General features: G+C 38.7%; 1 protein-coding gene across 7 annotated transcripts in view; it reads left to right on the top strand.

Annotated features, from left to right (window-relative positions):
• AP-1-2beta (adaptor protein complex 1/2, beta subunit) overlaps positions 1-27,950 on the top strand; it is a 166,237-nt gene that overhangs the window by 56,363 nt on the left and 81,924 nt on the right. For all 7 annotated transcript variants that reach the window (XM_076210262.1, XM_076210265.1, XM_076210263.1 and 4 more), the window contains exons 9-10: positions 5,590-5,717; positions 24,787-24,967. In XM_076210262.1, the coding sequence (XP_076066377.1) occupies positions 5,590-5,717; positions 24,787-24,967 (309 nt within the window). The remainder of the gene's footprint in view (positions 1-5,589; positions 5,718-24,786; positions 24,968-27,950) is intronic.

Raw genomic sequence — 27,950 nt, 5'->3', positions numbered from 1 at the left:
ATGGAATGGGTGGGAGTGGATTTTATGCCTTTGGTTTTAGATGGAGAGATGATCATGGAAGAGAAGGCAGTACGAGGAAGATGGGCAGAGTATTTTAGGGATTTCCTAAATGTGAAGGAGGATAGGGAGGGAAAGGTATTTGCAGTGGGAAGCACTAAGAAAATGACTGTGATGAATAAAAAAAATGGAGGAGAAATAAGGAAGGATGAAGTGAAGGCAGTTGTTAAGATGATGAGAGCAGGAAAGGCACCTGGGTTGGATGGATGTCTTGCAGAATGTCTGAAAAAAGAAGGTACAGTGATGGTGGACTGGCTGGTGAGGTTATTTAATGTTTGTTTAAAAGAGGGTAGAGTGCCGGAGGACTGGAGGAGTGCCAGTATAGTTCCACTTTACAAGGGAAAAGGGGACAAGTGTGAGTGTAGTAATTTCAGAGGGATTAGCTTGTTAAATGTAGGAAGGCATATGGGAGGATCTTGATTGAGAGGATTAGGAGAGGAACAGAGGGAGTAATTGGTGAGGAACAGTGGATTTAGGACAGGTAGAGGTTGTGTAGATCAGATTTTTGTGCTAAGACATATGTGAGAAAGCTATAGGAAAAGGTATGGATGTATTTTGGGCTTTTATGGGTTTGGAAAAGGCTTATGACAGGGTAGACAGGAAGGCACTGTGGGAGGTATTGCAGATATATGGGATAGGAGGAAAACTTTTAAGAGAAGTGAAGAGTTTTTACAATAATAGTAGAGCTTGTGTTAGGATTGGAAATGGAGAGAGTGAGTGGTTTGAGGTAAAGGTGGGATTTCATCAGGGATGTGTTTTGTCACCCTGGCTGTTCAATTTATACATGGATAGGGTGGTGCGAGAGTAGTGGGTCAGGGATTGGAGATGGTTAAAGAAAATGGAGAAAAGTGGGAGATAAGCCAATTATTGTTTGCTGATGACACTTTGCTTGTAGCAGGATCGGAGGAGGGATTGAGGAAGTTAGTGACAGAATTTGGGAAGGTGTGCAAAAGGAAATTGAAGATAAATGTGGGTAAAAGTAAGATGATGAGATGTACATGGGGAGAAAGTGGCAGTAGACTGTAAGTGAGTATTAAGGGGGTACGCGACACCTGGGGGGGTGAATTTGGTCAAGCTATGGCATTTTTCAAAACTGTGTTCAAAATGTTCGTATACCACTTAGAAATAAATCCCGACAAATAATTTTCCAGCCGCGCGCAATTTAAAGGTCCTGGGTGAGGTTTAAAGGGACAGATTTAAAGGCGCAACCCACACTAGAGGGAGGCGTGCCACTTAGGACCTTCAGGCGCAGTGAATAACGTTGAAATTTGATTTAATTTACACTCGCCCAGTGTATCAACGGCCAATACGATTGTGGAGGGGAAGGGAGGAAGGTGGAGGGAGAATATTTCGCCAACTTTGTGCGAAACTAAGCGTTAGTTCCCGGCTAGCTCTGAAAAGGGAAGTATGCATGTCTCATGAGCTCTCATTGCAATATGTTACTTTAGCTAGAACATATTACTCTTTAGTACAGTCATCATGGGTAGCAAAAAGAACAAAAGAACATCACAATGACAAAAAACAGCAGTTAAAGATGGCAAGCAGTCAAAGACGACTAAAGATCTCACCACCTCTCACTCCACCACCGCCCTCACCTGCACCTCTGTGACGGTGACAGAGGTAAAGGACAACATTAGACTAAACAATTCAAAGAGGAAGATTAAATCCAAAGAAGAAAGCAAGAGGAAAAAGATCAAGGATATACAGGAAGAAGAAAGAAGAAGGGACATCATATGATGCTGGAGGGGGTGCCCTACCAACATAGAGCGAGGGGAATCTGATGAGGAAAGAGAAGGCGCCCACTACTGGAAAATAAACCTCTTTCCAATTATTTAGATACCCTGAAGACCCCCGGCAGAGAGGTTTCATATGAAGAAACCGCCAAAGGTGCAAGAAAGCAAATTATATGATGTTGTCGTCTGTGCGTCGTCACTACTGTGACATACTTATACTTTAGTTTTTCAGTATTTAAAGTACATAATTAAAATATGTTGATAATTTTTACTGTACTTATTATATAATAAGAATTAAGCCATGAAAAAATCAGTCAAATTGGTGAAACTATAAGCAAGTTACAGATATATTCATATTTCAAGTTGCCATATCTCCGTTCGATATTTTTCTACTTTTTTTTAATCATAAAAAATCTAATATACATCAGATTTAGATGAAACTTACAGGGAATATTACTTTTGGTAACTGCTAGGGCCGATCGTTTGAATATTTTAAATAGGATGAAAGAGTTCGGAGTAATAATGGAAACGAGCAAAAAATTGTATTTTTCACGATTTTTGCCAGACATTAAAATTGAAATGCCTGTATGCAAAAGTATAAAAGAAATTGTTCAATTACTCAATGACCGGCCCTAGGTGTGCCTACTGACTAATCATAGCCAAAATATAAAACAAATTGGTCCACGTATTATGGTGCTGTACACTTTTAAATGTCGCTACTGGTATACGTACATGTGTACATGTGTACATACATCATTCTGCTTCACCTAAAATGTAGGCAATATGGATACCTATTTACCTGAGAAGTTTCAGCTCTTTACTCTAAATATTTTAGAAAATGACCTCCAGGTGTCGCGTACCCCCTTAAGGGAGAGAGACTGGAGGAAGTGGATAGTTTTAGATACTTGGGTGTGAATGTGGCAGGAAAGGGAGGAGTGGAGGTGGAGATAGAATGTAGATTGAGAGAAGCAAGTAAATGCCTTGGGGGGATTAAAAAGTGTAATGAGAAGTAGACATTTGGGAGTGGATGCTAAGAGGAGATTGTATGAAGGAATGATTGTGCAGGCAGCACTGTATGGGGCAGAAACATACAACATAAGAGAGGAGTTTGAATGTGAGGTGCCTGAGAAGTATGATAGGGGTTACTAAGCTGGATAGAGTGAGAAATGAGGAGGTGAGGAGGAGAACAGAGGTGGAAAGGGAGTTGGGAGATAGGGTTGATGAAAGAGTATTGGGATGGTTTGGACACATAGAAAGAAAGAAAGAAGAAATATTAGTAAAAGAAGTGTGGAAGGAGTGAACATGAGGGGATGACCTAGGATGAGATGGATGGATGGGGTAAAAAGGGCAGTGTGAAAGAGGAGAATGTTTGTTGAGGAAGGACGGCAGATGACAGAAGACGGGTGAATGGAGAATGGTTGTGTATGGATGATGCTGTGATGCATGAGGGCAATTGGGTGGGGGATGGGGGGGGGGTGAGAGAGTATGTGTTAGAAGTAAATTGACACAGCCCAAAGGGATTTCTCCCCGTCCTCTCCTTTTCTGCATGAGAGGATGGAGAGGGGGGGGGGTCACCAATTTAATGAAGCAGCCTTTCTTTGGATGCGCTGTGTCTTGCGACACTGCTTCTGAACCAGGGCAGTGGGTAAGATGCAGGGTGACCCATTATCCAGGAAGTATGAAGATAAGAGAGAGAAAAGGGGGTGGATGGGAGTGGAGTATGTTGGGGATAGAATGGGTGGGAGGTTTTTTTTATAGAGAAGACTTACCAAATTGGGATAAGAGAAACACAAGAGGACATGCAAAGAAGCTCAAAAAGGACAATTGTAGAAGAGACCTGAAAAAGAACAGCTTTCCCCACAGAGTGGTAGATGTAAGGAACATATTAGACAAAAGAACAGTGTGTGCAAAAACAACACAAGAATTTAATAGCAAACTAGATATGGAGAGATACAAAGATGGGACACCACGAGCATAGCTCCCCTTCCCATAAGATACAACTAGGTAAATACACATTTTCAATTTATTAAGATCAATGAAAGTGGTCTTTGACTACATGGATGAAGAAGTGGTAAAGAAAATATTAAGTTACATTAATAAGACCAAAATTGGAGTGTGCTGCAACTCTATGGACACCTAGTACTAAAAAGAACATAAAGAAATTAGAAAGAATTCAAAGAGCAACAACAAAGATGGCACCAACACTCTCCAAATTGACATACAAACAAAGATTGGGCAAACTCGAACTACCAACCCTGGACCAAAAAAGAGAAAGAGGAGACCTGCTAACCATCTACAGAATTATGAAAGGGTTGGAAGCACTGTATGGGGCAGAAACATGGAGCATAAGAGAGGAAGAGAGAAGGAGTTTGAATGTGTTTGAGATGAGGTGTCTGAGAAGTATGATGGGGGTTACTAGGCTAGATAGAGTGAGAAATGAGGAGGTGAGGAGAAGAACGGGGTGGAAAGGGAGTTGGGAGATAGGGTTGATGAAAGAGTATTAGGATGGTTTGGACACATGGAAAGAATGAGTGAAGAAAGACTAGTAAAAGAGGTATGGAAGGCAGATGTGGAGGGAGTGAACATGAGGGGACATCCTAGGATGAGGTGGATGGATGGGGTGAAGGGGGCTTTGGGGAAGAGGGGAATGTCTGCTGAGGAAGGATGGGAGAGGACAGAAGACGGGTGAATGGAGAATGGTTGTATATGGATGATGATGTGATGCATGAGGTGGAATGGGCGGGGGGATGGGGGGTGAGGTAGTATGTGTGAGCAAAATTTGACGCAGCCCGAAGGGATTTCTCCCCATCTTCTCCTTTTATGCATGGGGGGATGGAGAGGGGGGGGTCGCCGATTTAATGAAGCGGCCTTGCTGTGGATGTGCTGTGTCCTGCGACACTGCTTGTGACCCAGGGCAGTGGACAAGGTGCAGGGATGACCCGTCATCCAGGAGGTGCTAAGATAAGAGGGAGGGTGGAGGGGGTGTGGAGTGTATTCAGGGATGGAATGGGTGGGAATGATTTTATGCCTTTTCCTTTTTTGCTACCTCCCTTGTAAGGGGGAAACAGCCTTGGTATATGTATGTATGTATGTATGGAAGTCCTTGATAGAGATGACTTACAAAAGTGGGATAGAAGAACAACCAGAGGACACGAAAAGAAACTTAAAAAGGGATAGTTATAGAAGAGACCTGAAAAAGAATAGCTACCCACACAGAGTGATAGATATCTGTAACAAACAGAATGAGGAAACAGTGAGTGCAAAAACTATACAAGAATTTAAGCTCAAATTGGATGCTGAAAGATACAAAAGCAGGTCGCTACGAGCATAGGTCTCTTCCCATAAAATACAAATAGGTAAATACACACTCAGATCACAAAACTGCACTTCAGGACAGGCTCTCAAACTCCTTATTTCACTTAACTTTCTTAGACATCAACCCAACTGGGAAAGATCTCTCTTGACAAGCAAGGACAACACAAGCACAGCTATTATTAGGCCACTGCCTTGTTTTGAAACTACCAGCACAAAGTAGGCCTAACAACATGATCAAATTGATACAAACACAGTCACCACACAGAAGACAGAACATCCTTCACTGTCCTACTATGATCTTACTCAAGCAACACAAATTTTCTTGAGTAACTTGTGTGCCAATTTGTAGGTCATTGCCAGTTAATTGGGAACCATGGATCCCCTGCAAGAGAGACATGGAGCAATAAATTGATTGCTCTCTTACAGGAGACCATTCTTTCCAAGGTTATCATTTATCTAATGCTTATCTTCTCTCCATCAACAGGTTAATTATGTTGTTCAAGAAGCCATTGTGGTGATCAAGGACATTTTCCGCAAGTATCCCAACAAGTATGAAAGTATCATCTCTACTCTTTGTGAGAACCTTGATACCCTTGATGAACCAGAGGCAAGGTAAAGTATCATAGAGAATAAGGATGTTTGAAAAGTGATATGTCAAAGTTAATAGATGGCTATTCATGTGTGCATATTATTCAGATAAATAGGTGGGAATATGAAGTGCTGAGCCTCAATGCTATGCCTTTAACCTGATGGACTTGAATGACCCTTCATCCATGAGATGCTGAGATAGTAGGGGTATTAATTAGGTTTTAATGTGCATATAGTAGGTACATGCTGTAAAAGTAGAGAGATATGCAGTATATTTGTGTGAGAAGAAAGATGGGTGTGTTAGCGTTGAGTGAAACCAAGTTGAGAGGTAGGAGCAAATTTGAGTTTGGGAGTGTAGTTGGGTGTCAGGAGTGAAGAGAGGATGAGAGAGAGAAGAGGTGGCTATACTAGTAAGTAAAGAGATAGGTAAATGTGTGGTGGAGTGGAAGGAGGTTTCTTCAAGGTTAATGTGGATGAAAGTGAAACTGGTCTTCATAAGTGCATATGGGCTTGGTAGTGAGAAGAGTGTAGAGGAAAGGGAGGTTTTTTTTTTTTTTTTTTTTTTTTTTTTTTTTTTTTTTTTTTTTTTTTTTTTTTTTTTTTTTTTTTTTTTTTTTTTATAAATTTAAATGAGTGTATAGAGGGTTTAGGGAGAAATGTCACTCTATTGGTATTAGGATATGTGAATGCTAGGGTAGGAGACAAACCAATAGACGGAGTGGTTGGGAAGTGAGGAGTTCCAGGAAAAAATTGTAATGGAGAGATGGTGGTGGAGATGTGCCAAGAAAAAGAGTTGATGATAGTAAATACAGTGTTTAGGAAGAAAGTCAAGCATAAGTACAAATGGGAGAGGGTGGTAGATGGAAGGGTAATAAATAGGGCTTTAATGGACTATATAGTGGTAAACAGGAAAAGAGTAGGAAGAGTTTTGGATGTACATGTTCATAGAGAATGGAAGAATATCAGATCAATTTTTGGTGGAAGGTAAGTTGAGAGTGGGAGATAGATAGAGAAAGAGGAAAAGGACAGAAGATAGGGAGGTGCTTAGAGTAAACTGCTTAAATGAGAAAAGGAGAATGAGGTGAGAGAAAAGTGGGAGGGAGTGAAGAATAGATTAAAACTAGGAGTCATGAGGACTGGGAATGTTTGAAGGAGGGAGTCACAATGTGTGTAAAGATGATGCATGGATCATGGAGGACAGGAAGAAATAGAAGGGTAGTGAGTGGTGGGATGATGAAGCAAAGAAGGTTGTAGAAGAGAAGATGTGAGTATTCACAGGTTGGTTGTAAAATAAGATGAGAGAACCATATGAGAGGTACAAAGAAAAGAGAAGAAAAGTAAAGCATAATATAAAGGAGGCAAAGAGGACAGCAGATGTGAAATTGGGTAAGAGTATGACAAAATAAATTAAAATGATAAAAAGATGTTTTTGAAAGAAATTAAGAGAGGAAGAGAAGGTGAATCAAGTAGAAAAGAAAAGGTAAAAGGTGCAGATGGAGAGATGATAATCAAAGAGATGGCAGTAAGAGGAAGATAGCAGAGTATTTAGGGAGTTGCTAAATGTTAAGAAAGAGAGGGAGGGAAAGGTAATTGCAGTGGGAAGTGCTATGAAAACGCCAGTGATGAATGAGAAAAATAGAGGAGAAATAAGGAAAGATGAGGTGAAAGCAGTTGTTAAAATGAAGAGAGCAGGTAAAACACCTGTGTTAGATGGGTGTCATATGGAGTGTCTGAAAAAGGGAGGTACAGTGATGGTGGACTGGCTGGTGAGGTTATTTAATGTTTGTCTAAAAAAGGGTAGAGTGCCTGAGGACTGGAGGAGTGCCTGTATAGTTCCACTTTATAAAGGAAAAGGGTACAAGTGTGAGTGTAGTAGTTTTAAAGAATTTAGTTTGTTGAATGTAGTTGGGAAGGTTTTAATTGAGAGGATTAGGAGAGGAACAGAATGAGTAATTGGTGAGGAACAGTGTGGGTTTAGGACAGGTAGGTGTTGCATGCATCAGATTTTTGTGGTAAGACATATGTAAGAAAGCTTTAGGAAAAGGTAAGGATGTTATTTTGGGGCTTTAACCCCTTCCATACGGTGCCGCACACGTAGGCGTCATGAGGAGCAAGTGGATTCGCGACGCTGCCATATTGGCGTCTTGATTATATTTATTGTAGTCGCCCCTGTGTTTTTACATTCTCTCTAATCTGCTCTTAATCCCATTCTCTGTGGTTTTCAAAATTCACGGGTGAAAGAGAGAACGATCGATATAAGCCGTGACTATATTTTATGATGCGAGTATTATTACGACATGTCGTACGGCTGGCATTGGCTGCTGCCCGCGAGATTTAAGTCCCATAGTGAAGTGGTTAATGGATTTGGAAAAGGCTTGTGACAGGGTAGACAGGAAGGCACTGTGGGAGGTATTGTAGACATATGGGATAGAAGGAAAGCTGTTAAGAGCAGTCAAGAGTTTTTATGAGAGTAGAACTTGTGTTAGAATCAGAAATGGAGAGAGTGAGTGGTTTGGGGTAAAGGTGGGACTTTGCCAGGGATGTGTCTTGTTGTCTTGGCTGTTCAGTTTACACATGGATGGGGTGGTGCAAGAGATAAATGCATGGGTAATGGGCTGGGGATTGGAGATGGTTAAAGAAAGTGGAGAAAAGTGAGATAAGCCAGTTATTTGCTGAAGACTCTATCCTTGTATCAGGATCAGAGGAGGGATTTAGGAAGTTAGTGACAGTTTGGGAAGGTGCGCGAAAGAAGGAATTTGAAGATAAATGTGGGTAATGAAGGTAATGAGATGTATAAGGGGAGAAGATGGCAGGAAATTGGAAGTGAATATTAAGGGAGACTGGAGGAAGTGGATAGCTTTAGATACTTGGGTGTGAATGTGGTGGGAAAGGAAGAAGTGGAGGTAGAATGTGGATTGAAAGAACCAAGTAAATGCTTTGGGGAATTAAAAAGTGTAATGAGAACTAGACATATAGGAATGGATGCTAATAGATTGTATGAAGGTCAGAAACATGAAACATAAGAGAGGAAGAGTTTGAATATGTTTGAGATGAAATACCTGAGAAGTATGGTAGTGGTTACTAGGCTGGATAGAGTGAGAAACAAGGTGAGGAGAAGAGCGGAGTTAAAAATGGAGTTGGGAGGTATGGTTGATGAAATAGTATTGAGGTGGTTTGGAGACATGGAAAGAATGAGTGAGGAAAGATTGGGAAAGATGGGAATGTCTGTTGAGGAAGGAAGGGAGAAGACATAATGTAGGGGTGAGTGAAGAATGGTTGTGTATGGATGATGCTGTGATGCATGAAAGGGAGTGGGTGGGGGTTGGGGAGGTGAGGAAGTATGTGAATGGTATTTTGACACTGCCTGAGGGGATTTCTCCCCATCTCTTTTTCTGCATGAGGGGTGATCGTTGATTAACTGAAGCAGCCATGTTGTGGATCTGCTGTGTCTTGCTATATTGCTTCTGACCCAGGGCAGTGGGCAAGATGCAGAAATGACCCATCATCCAGGAGGAGCCAAGAAAAAAGGGAGGGAATTTGGTGAATGGGAGTGGAATATATAGGGATGAAATGGGTGGAAGTGGATTTATACTTTTGGCCACCACGTGTGTAAGGGGAAGAAAGTCCTTGGTATTCGTATTTTGTTAATTTTCATGCTCCTTCACTTTCTATTTTCCTTTCACCACTGTTTTAGTTGGTAGGCCCTGTCCCTTCCATCTTCTGACTTAAAGTTCTATATTGTTAGTTCAACTTGGTATAAGATATAGCACATCACCTAGTTTCTTTCAGTATTATTGTATATATAGGAGGGGGAATTAAAAGGTGCTTATTTTCCTTGATTTTCTTCACAAATTCCTCTACACATGCTCTCTGAGTATCACTAAAGGAATCCCCAGAGCAATCACAAGCTAGGTCCTAGATGAGTTTTGCAGTGATGTAGTGATTTCTTTAGTTCAGTGATCTTTAACTTTATATTTAAGATCCTCCCCAAAGGATGTGAACTTACAATCATGAACCAATTGTATTTTCTCCTTCACCCTTTCTCCAATCAGATTCCTTGTTACAAGTCTATATGCAATTAAGAATTTTCTTATTTAACCTCTCTACAACTCCATTGCTCTGAGGATGATTCACCTGGATATTAACTTTGTTTATCTTAAATAACCTACATAATTCTTCCAAGATTTTGTTATTAAATTCAGTACCATTGTCTGAAACTAAGATCAAAGAAGTGAAATTACAAATTATAAGATCATTATAAGATTAGTGAAGCAATTGTTTCAGCTCTTATTTGGTATGGGTTATAAAATATTGAAAGATTATCAGTGGCAACAAATACATATATCCATTTTCAGACATGGTAACTCCAGTGTATTTGAGTGAATTCTTTCCCAAGGATTCTGTGGAATGAGATATGATAGTATAGGAGCAGGTTTAAGTGTATTTCCTTTTATCTCAGCACATTTTAAGCTATTTTCTATATATGCATAAATGTCTCTTCACGGACAAATTATACAAGATAATTTATTTATCACTCAAAAAAGGAAAGGTACCACAAGATTGGAAAAATGCAAACACTGTACCGGTATATAAAGGAGGAAACAAAGAAAATCCTACAAACTACAGACTGGTATCCCTTACAAGCACAGTAACAAAAATATGCAAAAAGGCTATCAGGAACAAATGGATCAAATGCTTGGAAAAGAATAAAATACTAAACCCTAAACAATTTGGTTTTAGAAGTGGAAGATCATGTACCATCAACTATGTTTTTACTCCAGATTAATAGAAATAATACAAGAAAGAGATGGCTAGGCAGATTGCACCTTCTTGGACTTGCAAAAGGCTTTTGACAAAGTACCACATATAAAGCTAATAAGAAAAATTGAAATAATAGGAGAAATACAAGGTAAGCTACTGGAATAGATGAAAGATGTCTTGAGTGGAAGAAAAATGAGAGTGGTACTGAGAGACAAGAACTCAAACTGGGAAGATATGATAAGTGGTGTCCCACAGGGCTCTGTATTGGCTCCCTTAACCTCTTCAGTACGGGCCAAAATCTCGCGGGCAGCATTAGCTGTCAGACGTACGATGTGTCGTAATAATACTCGCATCATAAAATATAGTCACCGCTTATATCGATCGTTCTCTCTTTCACCCGTGAATTTTGATAACCATAGAAAATGTGATGTAGACAGTTTAGAGAGTATGTCATTATGCAGGGGCAACTACAATAAATATAATCAAGATGCCGATATGGCAGCCTCGCGTATCCACTTGCTCCTCATGCCGCCTACGTATGCGGCACCATATGGAAGGGGTTAATGTTTGCCATATATATAAATGATATGGATGAAGGAGTGAAATGTTTATGAACTTCTTTGCTGATGATGCCAAACTACTTAAGAGAGTAAGTACAGAAGAAGACTGCAGATTGCTACAAAAAGACCTAGACAGAATATGGAAATAGATTCAAAAGTGTGAAGTGAATTTTAACATTAAGAAATGCAGTATAATGGAATTTGGAAAAAGCAAAAATAGAATATTGGGTCAATATAAAATTGGTACCAAGAAAGTAAAAAAAGTCAGCTCAGAAAGGGACCTTGGAGTAATTATCTCAAGTGACTTAACACCTGATAAACATGTCAACAAACTAGTGTGGAGAGACTTCTAACTTATTAAGATCAATGAAAGTGGCCTTTGACTACATGGATGAAGAAATGGTAAAGAAAATATTAATTACACTGATAAGACCTAAATTGGAGTATGCTGCGACACTGTGGGCACCTAGTACCCTTAAAAAAAAAAAAAAAAAATTCAAAGAGCAGCAGCAAAATTCGCACCTACACTCAAATTTGACATATGAATAAAGATTGGATAAATTACATCTATCAACACTGGAACAGAGAAGGGAAAGTGACAATTTGCTGACTACAGAATTATGAAAGGGATGAAAGTTCTTGATAGAGATGACTTTTTAAAATGGGACAGAAGAGAAGCAAGAGGACACGAGAAGAAGCTAAAGAAGGACAGTTACCAGAAGAGATAAAAAAAGAATAGCTTCCCGCACAGAGTGATTGAGGTCTGAAACAAACTGAATGGGAAAACATTGAGTGCCAAAACTATACAAGATTTTAACCTCTTCAGTACGGGCCTTAAATCTCGCGGGCAGCAGCCAATGCCAGCCGTACGATGTGTCGTAATAATACTCGCATCATAAAATATAGTCACCGCTAATATTGATCGTTCTCTCTTTCACCCGTGAATTTTGAAAACCATAGAGAATGTGATTAAGGGCAGTTTATAGAGAATGTCAAAACACAGGGGCGACTACAATAAATATAATCAAGACGCCGATATGGCAGCCTCGCATATCCACTTGCTCCTCATGTCGCCTACGTATGCGGCACCGTATGGAAGGGGTTAAGAACAAACTGGATGCAGAGAGATAAAAAAAAAAGCAGGTCACTACAAGCATAGCTCTCATCCCATAAAATACAACTAGGTAAATACACCCAGCCAAAAGTACTTAAGTTGTGCTTGTCTATAAGTTATATTTTTTCCTGGGTGAGAAGTGCAATCACTTTCATGAAGTAATTTCAGTACCTCTTGTACAAGAGTTTGTGGAATTAATACCTGATTCTCTGGGCCCCCAGAAATATCCTTCCCACTTACAACTGTTTTTATAAACAAAAGTCCACTACTCAAATGAAATTCCTCTATCTTATAACCTTTTGGAAGTTTTGGAAGAATACCTCATTGGTTCATCAAATATCTGAGCTACTTTTTCCCATGTCTTTTCTTTGTTTCCTTATTATTATTTCCTCATCTAATGTTACTAGTTCACTTATACTGCAGATGAAATTTATCAACCCTGACGCTGGTTGCCTAATATTTCTAGATAGTGCATCTGCTGCAACATTTTCCTACCTGGAATCTATTCAGACTTAACCTTGTAACACTGAAGTGTAGTAAACCACATGGCTAATCTGCCCCTAAGGTTCTTATGTTTAAATAAGTTCTGGATAGCTGTATGATCAGTCCACACTCTTATTGGATATCCCAGTATCATATCTCTAAAACACTCTAGTGAATATATCACTGCTAATGTTTTTCTTTCTGTAATGGAGTAGTTTCTCTGCACTATTACAAAGTCTGGATGTGAAAGCTATCGGACTCAATTTTCTATTTATCTTGCATCAGTATGCCTCCTAACCCAATGTCAGATGCATCAGTACAAAAAATGAACTCTTAATCATACATATGTACATATATCAAAGGCATTTTCCCCCTTACAAGGGAGGTAGCCAAAAAACAAAGGCATAAAATACACTCCCACCCATCCCATCCCCACATACCGTATATACTCGTCTATAGGTCGAAATCTTAAGGAATTTTTTTTAGGCCAAAACCTAGGGGTCGACCTATACACAAGTAATAATCTTGTTAGGTTGAAATCCAGACATGACAAGAAAGGCTATGAAGAACTCTTACCTTTTCTTTAGGCTCAAAAATCAAAATATTTACCTACTAGTTACTACCAGTAAACAATGGGGACATAAAATACACGGTACGTACCAAAACATGTGAAATTCCTTCTAGATACGGTAACCCCATACTGTGGTTTTACCTGTTTGTTAAAATTCTTAGCACAGGCAAGCTTATTATATCATGTATACTATTATAGTAGCCATAGTTGTTTAGAAAATATTAAAATGCTGTGATATTCTCAAATTTAGCTTTCTATATGGTACTGTATATATTATTGTTACCATTACCAAAACAATGCAACACGAGACGTCTTGTTGGGCTGTCCTGCTGCACAACAAAACGTCTCGTGTTGCCAACCAGCGACGTTGTCACCAACCTGACACATATCTTAAGAACCACCAATTTGGAAGTAGTGTGCCAGACAAGCAGGACGATAAAAGACATCACGTTGACGAAAATACACAACAACCAAACACCGGGCACAAAAGCTGGTGTTTATCGTATTCCGTGTTCAGGATGTGATAAAGTTTACATCGGAGAAACGTCACGCGACCTGAATACACGAATACGTGAACACCGTTACGACATCAGGCATGAAAGAATGCAGGGCTGCTGATACGAGAACCAGACAAAATCTGCAGGAAGTGTTTAGAAGCAGCGATCATTCAAGGAACGAACACTATTGAACAAAATAAGCGAAACGTCGTACAAATAAGGGCTCCATCCTCATATGGTGTTTAACTCGTCAGTCTTATTGGCAACTGCTACTTCCATGAAAAAAAAAAAAAAATCTTTGTAATCTGTTCAAGTTTTTCACTCTGCTGAAATGGCAACTTCAGTGGAACTTATTAAATATTAAAATCAGTGAACTTGAAAAAAAAAAACATAAGCCAAAATACATCATAATTAATGAAGTGAAAAAACCATAATAATCAATTGCTATACCAGGCAAGCCATGCCACTTCAAAGCATTAAGACAGTGGAATACTCACAGCACCAAAACAAAAACAAGCCACTCGACCTATACATGAGGTATATGGAAAAATCCAGATTTTTTGGCCAAAAATGGGGGGTCGACCTTTACACCAGATCGACCTATAGACGAGTATATACGGTACTCCACTCCCATCCCCTTCCTCCCTCTTATCTTGGCTCCTCCTGGATGACAGGTCATCCCTGCATCTCGCCCACTGCTCTGGGTCAGAAGCAGTGTTACAAGACACAACACATCCACAGCAAGGCTGCTTCATTAAATTGGCACCCCCCCACCTTGTGTCCCTGCATACAGAAATGGAGAAGACAGGGAGAAATCACTTCAGGTGGTGTCAGTTTATTTTTCACATGTACTTCCTCACCTTCCATCCCCCATCCACTCCTTTTTATGCATCACAGTATCATCTATACACAAACATTCTCCACCCCCTATCTTCTGTCTTCTCCCATCCTTCCTCAACAGACATTCCCCTCTTTCCCAGTGACCCTTTTACCCCATCCATCCATCTCATCCTTGGTCATCCCATCATGTTCACTCCTACTTCTGCCTTTCACACCTCTTTTACTAGTCTTTCTTCACTCATTCTTTCCATGTGTCCAAACCATCCCAATACTTTCATCCACCCCATCTCCCAACTCCCTTTACACCCCCATTCTCCTCCTCACCTCCTCATTTCTCACTATCCAGCCTAGTAACCCCTATCATACTTAGCAGGCACCTCATCTCAAACACATTTAAACTCTTCTCTTCCTCTTTTATGTACCATGTTTCTGCCCCATACAGTGCTGTTGGCACAATCACTCCTTCATACAGTCTCCTCTTAGCATCCATTCCCAAATGTCTATTTCTCATTACACTTTTTAATCCCCCAAGGCATTTATTTGCTTCTCTTAATCTACATTATACCTCCACTTTTCTTTCCTGCCACATTTGCATCTAAGTATCTAAAACAATCCACTTCCTCCAGTCTCTATCCCTTAATCTCTTCACTCTGGGGCACATCGCATTTCTGGTAGCATTAGCTGCCAGGCGTGCGATGTTGCGTCATAATAATCGCATTATAAAAAATAAAGTCACTGCTCAATCGCTCGTTCTCTTTCACCCATGAATTTTGATAACCATAGAAAATATGATGAAGCCAGTTTAGAGAGAATGAGGGTCACGCAGGTATGACTACAATAAATATAATCAAGACGCCTACGTCAGCATCATCGCATACCCACTTGCTCCTCATGACGCCTACGTAGGCGTCACCATATGGAAATGGTTAATACTCACTTCCAGTCTGCTGCCATTTCTCCCCTTGTACATCTCATCACCTTTTACCTACATTTATCTTTAACTTACTTGTTTCGCACACCTTTCCAAACTCTGTCCCTAACTTCCTCAGTCCCTCCTCTGATCCTGCTACAAGTGCAGTGTCATCAGCAAACACCAACTATTTTATCTCCAACTTTTCTCCATTTTCTTTAACCATCTCCAATCCCTAGCCACTACCCTTTGCATTTGCCTCTTGCACCATCCCATCCATTTATAAATTGAACAGCCAAAGCAACATAACACATCCCAAGTGAAATCCCACCTTTACCCCAAACCACTCATTCTCTCCATTTCTGATTCTAACACAAGCTACTATTGTAAAAATTCTTGACTGCTCTTAAAAGCTTTCCTCCTATCCCATATATCTGCATTACCTTCCACAGTGCCTTCCTGTCTACCATATCATAAGCCTTTTCCAAATCCATAGAGGCCCAATAAACATCTTTACCTTTTCCTTATGCTTTCTTACATATCTGTCTTACCACAAGAAATAGAAAAGCTGTACTAGGGAAATTATGAATATACAGAAGAACAAGAAATGGCAGAAATTATGGGCAATCATTTCAAATTGGTATTCACAATTGAGAACTCGCTTAACTGTGAGGGAATAGAGAGACAGAAATCCCCCCTCCCCCCATGAAAAAAATAACTAACACAGAAGGAAATTAGCTACCAAATAAAAATCCTTGATGTCAGAAAATTGCATGCTCCAGATGGAATTACAAATTGGATACTGAAAGAATGCATAGAGGTGTTAATGAATAAAATATACAATATAATCAAATGCTCGCTCAAAGAAGGAAAGGTACCACAAGACTGGAAAAATGCAAATATTTTACCAATATATAAAGGAGGAAACAAGGAAAATCCAACTAACAACAGACTGGTCTCCCTAACAAGCACAGTAGCAAAAATATGTGAAAAAGTGATCAAAAGTAGATGGGTTAAACATCTGGCAGAAAAAACTATAATAAATCCAAATCAATTTGGATTTAGACAAGTAAGATCATGTACAATAAACCTGATCTGCTTGTACTCGAGACTAATAGAAATAATACAAGAGAGGGATGGATGGGCAGACTGTGCCTATCTAGACCTACAAAAAGCATTGATAAGATACCATACAAGAAATTAATAAGAAAAATAGAATCAATAGGTAGCATTGGAGGTAAATTATTGGAATGGATGGAAGACTTCCTGACTGGGAGAAAAATGAGGGTAGTAATTAGAGACAAATACTTGAAATGGGAAGAAATGATAAGTGGTTTCCTGCAGAGGTCGTTGATGGCTCCAATCAAGTTTGCCATATAAATGACATGGATGAAGGAGTGGAGTGTAATATGAATTTCTTCACAGATGATGCAAAAATACTAAAGAAAGTAAGAACATGGGAGGATTGTGAATAGTTACAATCAGACCTGGACAAAATCTGGAAATGGACTCAAAAGTGGGAAGTGAACTTCACTATCAAGAAATGTAGTATAATGGAGTTTGGAAAAAGCAAAAACAGAATATCAAAAAATTATGAAATTGGTGAAGAAGAAATAAAAAAAGTGAACTCTGAAAAAGACCTTGGAGTAATAATCAGCAAAGACATGATGCCGGACAAATATTTCAACAAAATAGTCGAAGAAACCTTCAACTTATTAAGGTCAGTGAAAGTGTCATTTGACTATTTGGATGAAGAAATTATTTAAAAAAATATTAGTTACATTAATAAGACCAAAACTGCACACCCAGTACTAAAAAGAATAAAAAGAAATTAGAAAGAATACAGAGAGCAACAATAAAGTTGGCACCAGCTCTTTGCAAATTAATATATGAACAAAGATTATCCAACACTGGAGCAGAGAAGAGAAAGCAGTAATCTATTGACTATAGAATCATAAAAGGAATGGAAATCCTTGATAGGAATGATTTACTAAAAAATGACAATGGAAAACAAGAGGACACAAAAAGAAACTCATAAAGGGTAACTATACAAGAGATCTGAAAAAAAAATAGCTTCCCACACAGAGTGCTGGATATCTGGAATAATTTAGATAAAGAAACAGTGTGTGCAAACACTATTCATGATTTTAAGAAAAAACTTGATGCTGAAAGATACAAAGACGGGTCACCACGAGCATAGCTCCCTTCCCGTATAATACAGCTAGGTAAGATGGACAACAAGAAAGATTCCCTAAAATGAAAGAAATAAAGATAACACAGAAAGAAATAAGAGATCAAATAAAAAACCTAGATGTTAGGAAATTGCATGGACCAGATGGAATTGCAAATTGGATACTGAAAAAGTGTATAGACAAACTGACGGACAAATTATACAAGATAATAGACTTTTCACTCAAAGAAGGAAAGGTACTGCAAGATTGGAAAGATAAACACATAGTACCAATATATAAAGGAGGAAACAGAAGATCCTACAACCTTCAAACCAGTACCCCTTATAAGCACAGTAGCAAAAATATGCGAAAAAGTCGTCAGAAACAAATGGACCAAACACTTGGAAAAAAAAGAAATAGTAAACCCTAAGCAATTTGGCTCTAGAAATGGAAGATTGTGTACCACAAACTTAATATGCTTATATTCGAGATTAATTGAGATAGTACAAGAAAGTGTTGGCTGGGCAGATTGCGCCTTCTTGGACTTGCAGAAGGCATTTCACAAAGTACCACATGAAAAATTAATAAGAAAATTTGAAATAATAGGAATACAAGGTAAGCTACTGGAATGGATGAAGGAACTCTTAATTGGGAGAAAAATGAGAGTGGTACTTAGAGACAAAAATTCAAACTGGGAAGATGTGAAGAGTGGCATCCTGCAAGGCTCTGTATTGGCTCCTTTAATGTTTGCCATATATAAATGATATAGATGAGGGAGTAAATTGTTACATGAACTTCTTTGCTGACAATGCCAAATTACTCAAGAGAGTAAGAACAAAAGATTGCAGACCCCTACAAGAAGACCTAGACAAAGTATGGGAATGGAGTCAGAGATGTGCGATAAACTTCAACATAAGAAATGTAGCATAATGGAATTTGGAAAAAACAAAAATAGAATATCAGGTCAATATAGAATTGAAAACAAGTCAAAAGTTGATTCAGAAAGGGACCTGGGAATGATCATCTCAAGTGACTTGACACCTGATAAACATGTGAATAAATTATTTGGAGAGACTTTTAACTTGTTAAGATCAATGAAAGTGGCCTTTGACTACATGGATGAAGAAATGGTAAAGAAAATTGTGGTTACACTAATAAGACCTAAACTAGAATATGCTGCAACACAATGGGCACCTAGCACAAAAAAGAACATAAGAAAATTATAGAGAATCCAAAGAGCAGTGACAAAAATGGCACCTACACTATCAAATTTAACATACGAACAAAGATTGGATAAATTACATCTATCAACACTGGAACAGAGAAGAGAAAGAGGTGATTTGTTGACCATTTACAGAATTATGAAAGGGATGGAAATTCTCAATAGAGATGACTTATTAAAATGGGACAGAAGAGAAACAAGAGGACATGAAAAGGAGCTAATGAAGGACAGTTTCAGAAGGGACCTGAAAAAGAATAGCTTCTCACCTAGAGTGATTGATGTCTGAAACAAACTAAACAGAGAAACAGTGAGTGCCAAAACTATACACAATTTTAAGAATAAACTGGATGAGGAGAGATATGAAAATGGGTCACTACGAGCATAGCTCTCATCCCGTAAAATACAACTAGGTAAATACTTAAGGCCCATTCACTCTGTGGCCCATGACCATGGCAGAGTTAGTGCCTGGTTGACAATTGAGGTTTTCAATACAATGCACTGCTAAGCTGTTTTGAAATGACTCAATTTGATGGGCAGCCTTTATCGAGGGAGGACATATGTCTCACATTCTGTCATGGCCACTTCCACTAGCCCTACTGAATGGACAAGAAGTCACACCAAATATTTTATAGAATTGTTGAAGCAGCATTCTTGCATATGGAACATTAAGAGCAAGGAATACAAAATGGGGAACATAAGGAGTGCAAGCCTTGATGATATAAGAAAAAGAGATGGATAAATCATCAGGAGAACAATATACTAAATCCGAGACAATTTGGATTTAGACAGGGAAGATCATGTGCCACAAATTTTATCTGTTTCTACTCAAGGCTATTAGATATAATACAAGAAAGGGACGGATGGGGCAATTGTGCTCTCCTAGACCTACAAAAAGTTTTTGACAAAGTACCACACAGAAAACTATAAAGAAAGCTGGAAAGTATAGGAGGGATACAAGGTAAACGACTGAAATGGATGGAGGATTTCTTGCATCGAAGAAAAATGAGAGAAGTGCTCAGATATAAAAATTCCACTTGGGAAGAGGTGATTAGTGGAGTTCCACAGGGATCAGTATTGGCTCCAATAATGTTTGTTATGTGAATGTCATGGATGAAGGTATGGAATGTTACATGAGCTTCTTTGCAGATGACACACAACTCTTGAAGAAAATGAGTACCAAAACAGATTGTGAGTCACTACAGAGAGATCTGAACATGGTTTAGAAATGCAGCATAATGGAATTTGGAAAAGGTAAAAAAAAAAAAAAAAAAAAAAAAAAAAAAGGATATCAGGACAATATAAAATCAGTGAAAAGGATGTAAAGAAAGTGGGATCAGAGAAAGACATGGGAGTAATATTCACAAAGGACATGTACCCTGATAAACAGATCAACAAAATTGTTAGAGAAACCTACATCTTGCTAAGATCAATAAAGGTGGCTTTTACTTGGATGAAGAAATGGTGAAGAAAATACTAGCCACACTGATAAGGCCAAGACTGGAGTATGTAGCAACACTATGGTCACCCAATACCAAAAAGAATATAAGGAAAATTGAAAGAATCCAGAAAGCAACTACGAAGATGGCCCCAACATTATCAAAACTGTCATATGAAGACAGATCGTCAAAACTAGAATTGCCAACTCTGGAACAAGGAAGAGAAAGAGGTGACATGTTGACTATAGAATCATGAGAGGTATGGAAGCCCTTGATAGAGAAGACTTACTAAATTGTGATATGAGAAATACAAGGGGACACGGAAGGACACTCGAAAAGGACAAATATGAAAGAGACCTGAAAAAGAACAGCTTTCCCCACAAAGTGGTGGATGTTTGGAACAAACTAGATCAAACAATAGTGTGTGCAAAAACCATACACGAATTTAAGAGCAATTTAGATGCTGCGAGATACAGAGATGTTTATTCTGAATGGTGACATAAAAAGTGGAGATATCAGCAACTCATGAAATACAATGACTGACATTCTTGTATAATTTTCAAAGTCTGTTGGATTTTCCATCTGTAATTCTTGAAATATTTGGTTGAAACTCCCTGTAACAAGTCTTTGAGAAAGCCACTGTCTACACCATATTTTTCTCTTTCTTGATAGTTTCTTTTTCACATCACACATAGCTATAATGCTCCATAGTATGGTTTATGTTTTAAGGAGCTTGTCAGCATCCATCCTCCCCATGCAGATGGTTAGAGGTGACTGGTGCGCACTGCCTTGTAGCTGCATTCTTTCCTCATGCCCACTCAGTGTGGACATCAGTGTAGGCACTTTGCTCAGTATTCATCACTGGCACCTACGACATACAGATCTGCATTGAGACACAGTGTGAACCTGACATTAGATCACTAAAGAAACCCTTCAAGATAGATACCCAAACACAATACTCCATTAGTCCTCTGACATAAGCCTCATAGAACATCTTGTACTACAATGCCCCACACTAACAATTCCTAGACAATAACATGGTACATCTTCCCTGAGTGATTTATGGTCCCACCCAGAGACTATCACTGATTATCTGAAGGCTGCAGGTCTTCTATATGAGAGACCAGTGGTAATGGATTGATTATGTACATGTGTATTTACCTAGTTGTATCTTATGGGAAAGGGAGCTATACACGTGGTGTCCCATCTCCGTATCTCTCAGTATCTAAATTGTTCTTAGATTCATGTATGCTTTTTGCACATGCTATTATTTTGTCCAGTTAATTCCATACATCCACACCTCTGTGGGGAAAGCTATTCTTTTTCAAGTCTCTTCTATAACTGTCCTTTTTGAGTTTCCTTCCAAGTCCTCTTGTATTTCTTGTATCCCATTTTACTAAGTCTTCTCCATTAAGGACTTCTGTTCCTCTCATGATTCTATAGATGGTCAACAAGTCTCCTCTTTCTCTTCTTTGTTTCAGGGTTGGTAACTGTAGTTTTGACACTGTATGAGTTTGGAAAACGAGGGAGGCCATCTTTGTAGTTGCTCTTTGGATTCTTTCAATTTTCTTTATATTCTATTTGGTACTGGGTGACCATAGTGTCACTGTGTATTCCACTCTTGGTCTTATCAATGTGACTAGTATTTTCTTCACCAATTCTATGTTCAAGTAAGTAAATGCCATTTTTATTGACCTCAGCTAGTTGTAAGTTTCTCCGACAATTTTGTTGATCTGTTTATCAGGGGACTTGTCCTTTGTGATGATTATTCCCAGATCTTTTTCTAATCTCTCTTTGTATCCTTTTCACTGATTTTATATTGTCCTGATACCCTGTTTTTAACTTTTTCCAAATTCCATTATAGTATATTTCTTGATGTTGAAGTACACTTCCCACTTCTGACTCCGTTCCCAAATTTTGTTCAAGTCTCTCTGCAGCAACTCTCAGCCTATTTCAGTGCTCACTTTTTTCAACAGTTTTGTGTCATCAGCAAAGAAGTTCATGTAACTGTCTACACCCTCGTCCATGTCATTCACATAAATAGCAAACATTGGAGCCAGTACCAATCCTTGTAGAACTCCACTACAAGTAATCACCTCTTCCCAAGTAGAATCTTTATCTTTGAGCACTACTTTCATTTTTCTTCCATGCAGGAAATCCTCTATCCATTCCAGTAGTTTAGTTAGTACCCCTCCTATGGTTTTCAGTTTTCCTAATTGTTTTCTTTGTGGTGCTTAATCAAAAGCTTTTTGTAGATCTAGGAAAGCACAATCAGCCCATCCATCACTTTCCTGTATTATATCTATTAGTCTTGAGTAGAAACAGATCAGATTTGATTTAATTCATTCATTCCTGAAGTTATTCCATCTATATTGGTATAAGCTATTTTTAATTTCCTTTCTCTTCGTCTTTTTCTGTCTTTGTTTCCTTTTTCCTTGTATACCATTTTCTCAGCCTCTATTTTTTTTTTTTTTTTTTTTTTTTTTTTTGCTTCGTTTCTAAGTTTTTTCTTTTTCTTTTTATTCTTCACTTGTTTCTTTTTTTATCCATACATTCTTGTAATGTTGACTATTTGCTAATTTCATTGTTCTGAATAGTACTTCCTTGGCAATTGTTTGAGATCTAAGCTTTACTTTCAGTGGCCTGTATTGTTTTTCTTTAGAGTATCTCCTCATCCTATAGGTCTCCTTGATTTCCCTATCCAAACCTTGTGGATGGGTGGGTACAAAGAGAAGATTATATGAAAGGGTGATTGTGCCTACAACACTGTATGAGGCATAGACTTTAAATTGAAGAGAGACAGAAAGGAGAAATTTAGATATGTTTGAGAAGTGTGGTGGGAGTATGAGGAGGGATAAAGTAAGAAATGAGGAGGAGGAGGGCGGCGGGGTTAGAAAGGGAGCTGGCAGATAGGGCTAGTGAAAGATTATTAGGGTGGTTTGGGCACATGGAAAGAATGAATGAGAAAAGATTGTCAAAGAAAGTGTGGAAAGCATTGGTAGATGGAGTGAACTTGAGGGGAAGACAAAAAGTGAGTTGTATGGAGGGGTGAAAGGGCTTTGAGCAGGGAAGGGTGAAGGTATGGGATGGTATGAGTGGAGAACTGTTGTGAATGGATAATTTTACACTGCATGAAGGGATTTCTCATCTCCTCTTTCTTGCATGAAGGGATGAGGAGAGAGGTTTGCTGTGTAAAAGAAACAGCTTGCACTACTGTAGATTATTCTATCGCTGAATTGCTTTTCCCCTGGGCAATGGGCAGGAGACCGCGATAACGATCCACAAGGAGCTAAGAGAAACATGGGAGTGAAATGGGTGGGGTTGGTGCATGCCTTGTCTGACTACCTCCCTTGCTATATAGATATATATATATATATATATATATATATATATATATATATATATATATATAACACATGTATTCATAGTACATACATCAACACAAAACAAAAAGCCTTTTCCTTTTTTTCCCTCATTATAGAGGGGGGGGGGGGCAAATTCGTACCCATCCTAAACCCTTCCCACACCCATCCAAAACTTTTGTCTCTTTCATCATAACATATTGTGGATGAAGGATCATCCCTGTCCCTGTCACACTGGTCAGGTCAGGGGCAATGAAGGAAGACAACTTTTTCACTGCAGAGCCTGACAGCAAGAGATGGTTTACTGCCACCATTTCTTTATATGACAAGCACCCACTCTCACCCTCATCCAGTCAAGAAATTTACAGAGGAAAGAGAAAGAACATACCTCTAAGCTGTGTCATTTCCTCATCCATTTATAATCATTCCCCATTCATTTCTATATTTACTTTCTGTCTCAACAGACACCTCTTATCCAGTGCCCCTTCACCCTGTCCACTCACCTCATATCTAGTCTTACTCTCAAGTTCCCTCCATCCACTTCTGCCTTCCAAATTCTATTTGCAAATCTTTCTTCCCTCATTCTTTCCATATACCCAAAAGAGTCTTATGTTTTTATTGTTGTGTAACGTTGCTGTTACAGTAATGATGTCTCATTTGAGATGAGTCTAGTTGTTGCCATTCCCTTGACTTCTGTCTGAATAGTAATGTCTACCTGAGGAATGCCACAGATGAATTGAGGTTTTCCCACAAATCTTTTATAGAATGTATATTGTGTTGTTGGGGTGCATGATTGTGTACAATGCAGTCTTCCATAATGTATAATATGGGGTGAAATGTTGCATCCTGGACAGTTATCTGTGATGCTGTCATCCAGCCTCTTCTGGTAGCCTAGTTCAAGGGGATAGAGTGTTGGAAAGATTTAGATCATTGAGGGGATCCAACAGATGTAGATGCTCTCATAAGTAGTAATACAAGATGCTTAAGTATGCTACAGGTGGCCAATTTCTTCATTGCCTTAAAAATCATAATTAATATTTTCTGTTCATAATAAACACAGAATTCACAAACAATGACTTGTTTTGTGAGGATATTAGTTTTTAATCATGATGTATACCACTAACAATTTGTGCTGAATATGTGTCTTTGGTCTTCCATATTTACAGAGGTTCTATGATTTGGATTATTGGCGAGTATGCGGAGCGAATTGACAATGCTGATGAACTGTTGGAAAGTTTTCTTGAAGGTTTCCATGATGAGAATACACAGGTGCAGCTCCAGCTCCTCACAGCCATCGTTAAACTCTTCCTGAAGCGACCCACTGACACCCAGGAGCTTGTACAACAGGTGAGCTAATTATTAAATATATCCATAAGTAGGATAAATACATTAGAGAGGGAAATGATGAAAGAGGGCAATTTGGACATCTTAGCAGCGAGTGAAATGAAAGTGGGAGTCTTTACATTCCTCTTAACTTCATGTTTGTCATCCACACATATGTTCACTTGTTTGACATCCTGACATTGACCTCAGCTTTCACTCCATCCATCTACTTCTTCCTTGGTCAGCCTGTTGCACAAAGGTGATGGGCGAGGGATTGGAGATAGTTATTGAAAGTGGAGGGAAGTGGGAGGTGAGCCAGTTGCTGCTTGTGTGACTGCTTGTGGCTGAGTCAGAGGAGGGTCTAAGGTAGTGTTGGAGTGCAGGAAGGTATGTGATAGGAGGAAGTTGAAAGCAAATGTGGGTAAAATAAAGTGATGAAATTCATAAGGGAGGAAGGCAGTGAGTGAGAGTTAAGTCTTAAAAGAGGGAGGCTAGAGGAAGTGAGTAGCTTTAAGTATTTAGGGTTACATGTACCAAGGAATGGGGTTGGGGTGGAGGTAAATTATAGTGAGAGAAGCAAGTCAATGTCATGGGGGAAAGAAAAGTTTCATGACAAATAGGTATTTAGGAATGGAGGCAAAGAGAAGACTATATGAAGGGGTGATTGTGCCTGCAACACTGTATGCTGCAGACTTGAAATTTAAGGGCTCAGGCAGAAAGGAGGAGTTGGACTTAACTTTAAAATGAAATGTTGAAAAAATATGGAGATTACAAAGATGGATAGAGTTGGAAATGAGGAAGTAAGCTGGAGAGCAAGGATAGAAAGGGAGCTAGCAGATTGGATTGATCTGCTGGAGGACAAAATATAATTTTAGAAAGGGATGCCGGACATAATGTCACTGAACGACGGGAGGCCGGCGTGAATCACGGTGACGTAGGGGGACAAAATGTACAAAATAGATCGGATGACCGTAATCGACCAGATGTCCGTGATGGGGGAAATGATAATTTTGATAGGAGAAATGTTAATGAGGCATTGAATGTCAATGAAGGACCAAATAATAATAATATAGAGCAAGGCATAAATAAAAAACAAAATGATAATATAAGACATGATATTGAAACTCAAAATGTGTCAAAAAGAAATAATCAGGAGTTTCTTAAAACTATGTACTTTAATGCTCGTAGTATTAGGAACAAATTTCAAGAAATACAGGCGTATGTCAAAAGCGAAAATCTCGATATGATAGGAATAACTGAGACATGGTTAAATGGTACAGAGTTCGAAGCTGAATTTAATATTGCGGGATTTAAACACTTTCATCAGGATAGAAACCACAAGAAAGGTGGGGGTGTTCTATTGTACGTTAAAAACAATGTTCATGCTTGTGTTTTAGAGAAAGTGAAACAGGATGCATATGACAGTTTGTGGGTTGAGTTAACCCAAACAAATGGACAAAAAATGAATATAGGTGTAATATATAGGCCAAAGACATTATCATTAGCAGACGACAAACTGTTATTTCAAGAACTGTCTAGTTTCTGCAACCGGGATTTATTGATAATGGGTGATTTCAATTTTACTGACATTGATTGGATGACCCTTGAACATGGCCATATAGGTAGTCGCTTGATTGATTTTCTTGGTGACAATTACTTAATTCAGCATGTAAAAGAGCCCACAAGATATGGAAACTTACTCGATTTATTTATCACTAGCCGCGAAAGCATGGCAACTGATGTAGAAGTCGGTGAATCTGTTGCAAATAGCGATCACAACTTAGTCAGATTCAAACTCCTAAACAATTTTAGAATAGATACTTGTGCTTCTAAAATACCCGATTTCAGTAAAGCTCAGTTCATAGAACTACGTCAGGAGCTTCAGCTTACAGATTGGGAGGAAAAATTAAACGAAAGGCCTGTAGATCAGATGTGGGAAATATTTCAAAATACGCTCACTAAGATGATTCAAACTTACATTCCTTTTAAGGACAGATGTCCCCCAAATCAGGCTCGCCCAAAGTGGCTCGACAAAGAAACTGAAAAAAGTATTGCTAAAAAGAGACAGGCTTATAAGAAATATAAGTGCTCGGGTGCATCTAATGACTGAAAGTTATGTATCAATACAGAGAGATTTAAAAAAGACAATAAGAAAAAGAAAACGACAATACGAAATGAACATTGCTGAGAAATCCAAAGAGAATCCCAAAGAATTCTATAGTTACATTAGAGATAAAAAGGTTGTTAGGAATCACATTGGTCCACTATTATCTGCTGACGGTCAACTTGAATATTCAAATGAAGGAATGTGTAATCTCTTAAACAATTATTTTAGCTCGGTATTCGTAAACGAAACACCTCAAAGTGAATTCCAAACTGAAACCTGTGAAAAGTCTGGGGTAAACTTACTCACTACGGTAAATATAACAAAAAAAACAATTAAAAGGTGTATAGACAAACTCAAAGTTAATAAAACACCAGGGCCTGACAGTTGGCATCCAAGAATCTTAAAGGAAATGAAAAATGAGATTGTTGTTCCATTAGAAATTATTTTCAAGAAATCCATCATATCCGGAGATGTCCCAAGAGAATGGAAGCTAGCTAACGTTACTCCCATATTCAAAAAAGGTGACAAAAAGAAACCAAATAACTATAGGCCTATTAGTTTGACTTCGATCGTAGGAAAAATAATGGAAACTATCATCAGAGATGCTATCGAATATCATTTAGAAAGTAACCGTTTGATAAATGATAGCCAACATGGTTTCAGACGGAAACGTTCTTGCGTGACTAACTTACTCGAATTCTACAACACAGTTGTCTCGAATTATGACAAAAGAAACAATATAGATTTAATATATCTAGACTTTGCAAAAGCTTTTGATACCGTCCCACACGAAAGACTACTTACTAAATTAGCTTTGCATGGAATAAGTGGTAGCCTATTAGGTTGGACTAGTACAGGTAAACGTCGACTTACGATGGCATTAGGTTTCGATAGAGCCAT

The sequence above is a fragment of the Oratosquilla oratoria genome, chromosome 27, assembly GCF_046742065.1.
Source record: "Oratosquilla oratoria isolate Oo_2021 chromosome 27, ASM4674206v1, whole genome shotgun sequence".
Taxonomy (NCBI): Eukaryota; Metazoa; Arthropoda; class Malacostraca; order Stomatopoda; family Squillidae; genus Oratosquilla; species Oratosquilla oratoria.
Note: the sequence above shows the minus strand (reverse complement) of the source record. Positions and strands in the feature narration are given on the sequence as shown.